General features: G+C 34.3%; 1 protein-coding gene across 1 annotated transcript in view; it reads left to right on the top strand.

Moving 5' to 3' along the window:
• CCDC178 (coiled-coil domain containing 178) overlaps positions 1 to 8,844 on the top strand; it is a 175,719-nt gene that overhangs the window by 66,402 nt on the left and 100,473 nt on the right. The window contains 3 exon segments of the mRNA XM_029959377.1: positions 349 to 466; positions 3,968 to 4,035; positions 4,038 to 4,100. Coding sequence (XP_029815237.1) covers positions 349 to 466; positions 3,968 to 4,035; positions 4,038 to 4,100 — 249 coding nt within the window.

An 8,844-nucleotide genomic window follows, 5' to 3' on the forward strand; every position in this document is an offset into this window, starting at 1 on the left:
GGCAAAAATAAAAGGGGCATGTATTTTATGAAGATGATGGCCTACAAATACACATATACCCACATGAAACATAGACAATTGCAAAAATACAAGTGCCATAATAAAATTTGTGCATATATAAGAATTGTGCAACAAGTTGGAGAACTGTAACTGGATTTGTGAAGATTTTCTCTTACAGAAATGCAATTCTGCCATTTGTGCTGATTGTTTAACTGCTCCTTCTGAAAGAAGTTTCCTTTCTTTGGATATACAATGTCATCAATTGTTGCCCATAATCATGTGCTTAAAATGCAGCATTTGGAAATCTAGTCTTGACTAATTCACATGCTTTTTTAATTCCTAGTTAAGCTGTTAAAAACTATCACACTATGGAAAACCCAAAAAATGAATTTGGATAATTAAATGAGTTCTGGAACATGAAGCAAATAGAAATACAAAATACAGAAAAATGTTTTGCTGATTTGCAGTTAGACCTACCTAATATACAAATTTTAAGGGATAATTAATTACTTTAATAAAAGCAAATTAGTAATTCTACTTTATTACTAAAAATGTTTTTGTTATTTTATGGTATTATTTCTAGGAAATACGCACTTATCATCAATAATTTGGGAGTATTTTTGTCTTATCATTGCTTAGTAATTTAAACACACCTGTAGAAGTTATTAATGATAAATGGTCTGTCTACCAAACTGAATTTTGGGTATCGAAACTACTTTCAGAAATCTGATAATACTCATGGTCAGTTGCATCCTTAATTACTGGGGGCTTCCATGCGCTTTGTGTCTTCTCTGGTTTAAGAAATGTGGACCTAAACTTACTGTGACTGATGATTCCTGAAAATAGTCTCAAAGGGCTCTATTCAACTGATAATGCAGACTGTCTTCTAGGCCATGCAAGCCTTGGAGGGCTGTATATGCTGATTGCACAGCAGGCTTACTCTTCAAGGATAAAGGCGAACCTGCTGTGCAATGTCAAAAGAAAGCAGCTCAGATTGTTGAATTGTACAGGATGACTAAATAGTGAAAAAATTATTCTTACATCGTTATACTACAACTCTCTGTGATCTCCTTCACTTCTGTACTGTCGATGTTGAAAGGTCTTTGAGAGATTATTCCATAAAATTCTTGACTTGGGGGAAAAAAAAATCTTTGTAAATTTTTTAGCTCAATATGTGGGACTGGATATGTTTTTTCCAAACACTTGATTCAAAGAGAATGATCCAGAGGGACCCAGTGTGCAGTGGAACTTCGTGAACTTCAGGAACTGAGGGCATCTTTCCCTTATTGAAAAATCTCCTCCTCATTTTTCATAGCTCTTTAGCCAGTAGTCAGTGGTTTCATATCAGTGGCATGTTACGTGCAAGCTCGGAGAAGAAAGGGACAATGCCAACATAAAGTGGCATTGAAAGTTCATTCCAGCAATTCATTGTTTCTCTGTAGTCAAGAAGTCTGTCTCTTCAGAGAGGAGTTTTCTCGTGAATTCTGCAACTTCTAAACTAGTAAAGCAAAGTAAAGAAAACTTGAATGTTTTTTAAGACCTGCTTTTAGAGATCCCATCTAATGGAAAGAACTCTACAGTCAGAAGAAGTCCCCACACCTCCCTCTGACTTTCACATTATGCATCGCAGTGGCTCGTGTTACTTTTTGTCATTCTCTGAGTATAGAAGGCACAGCACACAGAAATTTCTCCATCGTGTGACATGCTGAAAACAAGCAGCATGCTTATGCCTTCTGATTGTCAAAGCAGACTGTGAGTTAGGGGGAAAGGAGAGGAAGAGTTTGGTGTTGCTAGTCTTTTTTCATTGCTTACTGCTATTCATTAGTGAGGATTAATGATGACAATATTCAGAAAAAATTTCTTTCTGGCTAGTCTATTATTCTTCTATTCTTCTATTAATGTTTTTAATTATAGGATATATCACATGGCATTTCATCAATCTATTTCAACAAAGTCTGCTCTACTAACCATTCCCTTTTATATTTTGTGTTATGCATATAGTTCAATATAAAATATTCTTATTTATTTGAATTGATCTTTCTTCTTTTTGTAAAAGTTCTGATACCTGCCTGACTTGGTAGAAGAACTGGGAATAACAGTTTACCTGTTTTAACATTTAGTCTTGGCTTTTATTTCCTTTTTCTTGGCAACCTGAACTGGTGGAGAAACTTGAAGTAAATGAGTCCCTACTTTGCTTTCAGTCTTCACTGTATTTTGATGGGTACTTTGTAGCATCTTTCTCTGAATAACAGCTCCTTGACTTATTATTTCTTACAATTAATGCAATAAAAACACTAAGTAATAGTTACTAGAGTGAAATAGAAACACTGTCATGATGGTTTCAAAACAACAGTAGTTGGAGATGAATACTTTTCAACAATAAAATTTACTAACAAATTGAATGCTACTGCAAAATTTAGCCTAACATGCTAACCAAGGGAAAATGGCATACCACAGGTATCCCATCTAGAAATCATCTAATACTAATGACTTTTGAAAAATTGTTTTTGCACTCTTGGAAGACAAAGACATGTCTTCATATCTATAGTTAAGAATGAATATATATAAGAATATATAAGAATGAACCTGAAATACATTTATTCAGTCCTTTTTATCTCAGTGGCATTTGGTGCTAATTAAATTAGATGGAGGATAAGCAAATTCTGAGAATTCAAGGTGTGTGTGAGGAGCATCTTTGCTTATATTGAACCCCCACCCCTTATATGCATCAGTTGCTGTATGGTGTGTCTACTCCTCCATCAGGAAAGGAAATAAGGGCAGGAAGTAAGATGTGGGATGTACTGAAGATTATGAAGGCTAGAAGAGTGTTTCAGTGAAAAGGAAGTCTACATTATTTCTGATGGTTCACTAAGCCCCCCTTTAGATTCAGAGAAGGCCTTAGATGCTTTAATTTTCTGCAGAGAGATTTGTTGTTCTGAAGAGAGTCTCAGAAGAGACTTGTGACCTCCGGAATTTGGAATCAAACATGAAATTCCTAAATACATGTGTTCTATCAAGGATCAGCTAATCACTAGGAAGGATAACAGCTTATTAGTGGTCCCATCTGTTGCTATCTTGACAGTGTAAATGGCTCCTGAGCGGTCAGCTTTATTGTTAGGTGACAGATTTTTCCCTTTCTTAGGCTGTTTGGTTTGGTTTAAAATTTAAAAAAAAATAATTTATTTTAATGTTAAAATAACATTTATTTTACATAACCAAGCCTTAAAATTAGAAAAAGTAGGCTTAAACATGTCTCTTGAGTTTTCTTTTTTGTGTGCACATTGTGATAGGGTCTTTATTAAGCAGCTAACTGTTACGTTACCTCCAAGGCTTTAGTTTAGGTTATCTTGCAGAAAATCAGTTAGAAGAGCTTTTTTTCTTTTCTTTTTTTTTTTTTTTTAAATATTCTTTTGTCTACAAGTAACAGAAATATAAACCCTGAAAGAACAGAATTTCAGTGCCAAGTGAAAACCTCTGAAAAGTTCTTAACTTTACATATTTAGTCTTTAGAGGTTAAAGCAACCATACTAGGTATGGAAAGAAAAAACCAAAATATTACACAAATAGTGTGAAGTTCCCACTTCCATTCCCAATAAATAATAAAGCAGTAGTTACTCAACATAGCACTGGCCAGGGGGTCATTCTGTGTCTTAGAATATCGTTATTCAAGGAAATATTTCACATGTGCTGAACCAGTCCATTCTCTAAAAATGAAAGCAGTTTTTTAAAATTGTGAGAGTTATGTATCTCAATAGACTGATTGGATATGGATTGATAGGCATAATGTCTAGGTGGTCTAAACATTCGTGATAAGCTCTATCATATAACTGCTTTTTGTTTTTAAGGGTATCATTAGTTGTGAGAAGACATTATTTTATGTATTATAAAATTAAAAATGAAACCTGTAAGTAAATACTAAAAACCAGTATAACACAGATTACTTCATTGATTTTTTTTTCTTTCTAAGAAAAATTTTAAGTGGTGTGATGTTTAAGCAACAAAATGTTCAGATGGCATTTAATAATCTCCAAGATAAGCAGCAGAATATGAGAAAAGGTTAAAGCAGTAAGAAAAAACATATGGAGAATTTCTGCCCAAGGGTAGAAAGAAATAAAAAAAGCAATGCCCCAACTTCTGGAGTCAGTTTAAAGAAAGCAGTTCAAGAGGTTCTTATCTAGGGTTTCTAGAAATTCTAGTGAGATATTATACTGAGTGAGAACTGCCTGTCTTGATAGTTGGAAAAACTAAAATAACTTGTTCCAAGTACCTTGAACTGGAAAATCTAAAAGTGGATTTTTCCTATATAGGCTGTGATATATATGGTAATGCCATATGTATTCATAGCTAAGGTGAAAACAAAACCTCAAGCAACTCAACATAAGTTGTGTCTTTTAGTTTGCAAGAAGTGCTGTTAGATGTTTTGGTTGATTCAGGGCCAGATTTAAGCAGGAAAACAAACTCAACTCTGAAAAGGGGAAGTTAGTTCATAGTTCCTTCTACTTAAGGAGAAATGCAGATGTATATGTCAGTACAAAAAGCTAGAGGTGCACAACTAGCAGTGCAGTTTGGAGGTCAGAATTACAAGTCATCCTCATTACCTCATTTTTAAGATGGACAGGTATGAGCCATTACACCTTATGCAGAAGAGAATGATGCAGTAATAAATGGAAAGACCAGTGAGATGGAAAATCCCAGTCTGAGGTCTATGAAAAGGTCCAATAAAATGTCCTGCAATAAAAGTGCAGGATTTGTGAGGGTGAGTAAAAGCTAGTAAGCAAGAACAAGAGAAAGGAAAAACTTTTTGCCCAGAGAAGAAGGCTGGAATTAGCTTGTCAGGAAGGGGATAGAGAGCGACATCTTTATTCAACCAAGAAATCCCTCTCTCCTGGAGACTGGATGGGACTGTTAATCCATAAAGGAGATTAAGCAATCTCTTGTCAAGAGGCAATCTGACCCTAAAGTAGGTGAGAAATTTGGTGAGAAAACTAGGGACCCTTCTTGTTGACATCATGAAGGGAAATGGAGTGGAAGAATCTTCATAAGAGACTAGAGATTTCAGCACAGATACAGACAGAGAAAGAAATTTTGTGGGGTGACTCTTGCAGTGCACTGAGGGATAGAAACCCTCTATTCAAGATCAGGACTGAAAAAAATGTGAACCTGAAGCATCTGTGTGTCTGGTTCTTGCAGGAACCATATCATGTGCGATTGGGCTGGAAAGCCGAGTTACTGATTTGCAGACCTTCCAGAGACTGTGCAGAGGAGAGAGGACTGCCAAGTGATAACACTGTGGCACATAAACGTAACAAATGTCACAGCTAAATACAAGGTGTGACTTTCGATTTACTAACAGGAATGCTACTGAATGGGGGGAAATTTACGTGTATAATGAAGAAGGGACACCTTCTAGGCCTGTTCTATCACTGCATTATTTGTAACTACTTTCACAGCATCTCATTACCTCCTGTTCTACGGAGACTGTACAGTCCCCAAACTATCATATTGCCATTTGGTTCAGTGCCGATATGTGCTGTATTAAACACACAGATAAGAATTCTTTGACATAACAATTTGTAATGAGTGTTGGATCACGTTCAGAGTGATTATGTTGTGCCTTGTTTCCCTAACCTTGAAACAAGCCTGCTTGTGCTTATTTTCTGCTGCTAATGTGATTATTGTACTTTCAATTAAAGTAACTGTAAAAATGATTACTGTGGTTTTTGAAGATTGAGCAAGACATTTTAAATGACCAAAACTCTCTTGAAATATTCAAATTTGTCCTCGTTAGTATTTGCTATTGGACACATAATAATATGTTTGTGAAGTGCAGATGTATAAATCTTTGAGTCTTCTGCATATACAGACTTTACTTAATATTAAGCAAAGCTTAAATATTAAATATTAAGCAAAATATATATATTAAACAAAGCTTTAACAAATATCTAATACTTTGACTTTTTTTTTGCTTTGAAATAGTAGCAATATCATAACTTCCTAACTCTGTTAATTAACATTAGTCTTCTAAAGAAACTCATACCTCCCAGTAGTTTTTCCAGATTTTTTATGAATTTATTTGTCTGCTGCATGATACTGGAAAACAAGATGGAAATAGATTGATATTTCTTTATCACTGTACCTTTAAATTGCACCAAGTTCAGCAATGTTTCTTCTAAAACTGAATGAGAATTTCTTCTCTATATAAAAGGACATACGGAAATTCCTTTAATGGAACAACAATAGTGTCTCCTTATCACAATTCAGGAAGTTTTAAAGAGGAGGAATCTGCTTAAAAAATATTTACTTTAAATTTTATAGATATTAAAATAAGCTTTATATCAGTTATTATTAAAAAACCCCACCTTTAGTCTGCAAATGTTTGATCAGAATGTTTTTACCTTAACTTAAATCTTTTTCATTTTGAAACAAATCAGCATGTTCCTATGAGTACTTTCTCTTTCATAGAAAAGCATTTTCCGTTGGGGGAAGGATATATCAGAAAATCCATGTCTGGTTCTGACAGCTGGTCATGATATGTTGTTTCATCAGGTATTCAGAGTATTACTAATGAAATAATCTACAAAATGGCATATTTCAGAAGGGATTGTTATAGAAAAATGATAATATACTGCTGAAAGCTGAATTAAGAAATAGGGGAAAACAGATTTAGATCCACAGGGCTGTTTATCATCACTGTATTAGATAAAATCCACTAGGTCTCTTTTATAATTTACTATTAATCTTTTAGATTATATTTTCTTCTAGTCATTCTTTTCAGTCTTGCTGCACTAATACCTTCAGAATAGTTTCCACCTCTTACTTCCAAAAAATACTGTTAATCAATATTAATTTTACTGAAGAGCTTTGTTACAACATGTCCACATAAACACAAGAATTGCATTTAAAGATATATGACAATAGAGGGTTTTTTTTAAAAGCTAGGGAGCCATTTCTCCCTTTAGGCTATTCCATGTTAGTGTATGGTAAGGATAACAAATAGTCTGGCTATAAAATTGTCTTTAATTAGTGGCTTCCAACAGTGTGTTACAGTGGTCTGTGGGACTTCCATGTTACAGGATAGACTTTTGAATCTTACTCCATGCTGCTGGGTACTCTCAGTATATCAACTTATATGCAGTCCTGTGGGAAGTGCAGGTAGAATTACCCAAATAACCATCCCACTGATTTTATTGGCTCACAGGGAAGTCACATACCTTGCCTTCTGAGGAATATGCATAGCTAGAGGTTGGGTGCCATGACAGTAATAACACTGAGTGAAACTCAAGGGGACATAAAAGTAGAAGGTTAATAGAAATTTTAAGGGATAGTTTTATGTTTCTTCATTCAAAACAAGACATATACATAATAATTAAAAACAAATTAACCCTTGCTGTATTTTCAACAGCATGAATGAGAACTATTGAAACGGCCTAAATTTTTTTTAAATTAAAACAATTATTAATTATTCTTTTTACGAACACAAAATCTCTTCCTAAGATTTCAAACCAATTTGGATTATAATGTTTTCACTAATAATATTTTAATAATACTTTATTTTTTGCTAAGGGTGCTGTTCTAATTTCAAAGAAACTCTTTTCTACATTTTCTATGATAGGTGTGGGAATTCAAAGTTTCCCAGAATTTGTTTTAATGTAATCCAAAATCTAGTACAAGTCTAGAAACACATTGAAAAATGGTAATTGATACTTGAAATTGCAATTGCATGATGTGTGTAGGCTTGGAAGCTGAAGAATTAAGTGCAAAGTTTCAGACATGGGACATTTCCTTAAGATACAGTCCTGGAATTCTTTTCATGTTTTTCCTTATGTGTTCTTTTCCCTCATAATGAAACAAATTTCAAACTATCGTAATAGGCATTATGTGGTATTTGTTTTAGAATGTCTTAAGTGTATGTGTTACTTTATTTTCTTAAGACGAAGTAAGTATTTGTACTTATATGGTCAAAAATCCATAAAATTACGTTTTTAATTTTCAGTTGAATTGACTGAAAAACAATACACAACATTAAGTATGCAAACTCCTATCAGTTCAAAAATGTTGGACTGTTTTTTTTGTCCTGCAATCTAGATATCTATGATGATAAAATACTGTTTTTGAGCAATCCACATGTCATACCACTCTCCAATGCACTGAAAGAAAACACTGAAGTTCTAAGACTTAGGTAGTGTTCTTTTTTGTGTTTTACTTTTACTGGTGCCTTAGAACTACTGCAGTGGTAGTTAAGCCTCCATCTGGTTTGAGGGAAAGATACTGGTCTTCTGAATATCCTCTTTCTACTGGCCAATTACATATGAGAATTCTGCCTCATGTCCACGAAGGAGGATTAGCATGCACTCTTTCGGAACATGATTAGTCTTTCTCTCTTTGCTTAGCTAATTCTAAGGACATTCAGGTGACTAGTTTGTGCTGATAGAATGTGTCAATGCAAGGAGGTCATGAGATAGCCTTTAATATTAACAAGAATGTAGTAATGTATGGCAAATATAAAATTCTCTTTGTTGTGTGAAATTTGATGTACGCCCTTCATGAGGTATGAGTGTAATGCAGTATTGAGAAGGTAACATTTGCTACTTAACATGATGGAACCAGCCTGGGAGGCTTCCTTGCCAACTTCTTGTTTCTTATTGTAGCTCCAAAGTTAAAATAATGAATTTTCTAATCCTGATTTAGAGTTCAAGAATAAAGTGTAACTAGAGTAACTTTAGCTCCTTCCAAAGCCAATGTGTGCCAGTTCTGCTGCAGGTTTGTGCAGACCTGAAATGTTTAAGTAATATTGAATTCCTTGAGGAAGTCAATTGCACAAAGTGGCTACCATCTTTACTACAT

This window comes from Manacus vitellinus, unplaced genomic scaffold (genome assembly GCF_001715985.3).
Source record: "Manacus vitellinus isolate BGI_N305 unplaced genomic scaffold, ASM171598v3 scaffold_1_pilon, whole genome shotgun sequence".
NCBI classification, from domain to species: Eukaryota; Metazoa; Chordata; class Aves; order Passeriformes; family Pipridae; genus Manacus; species Manacus vitellinus.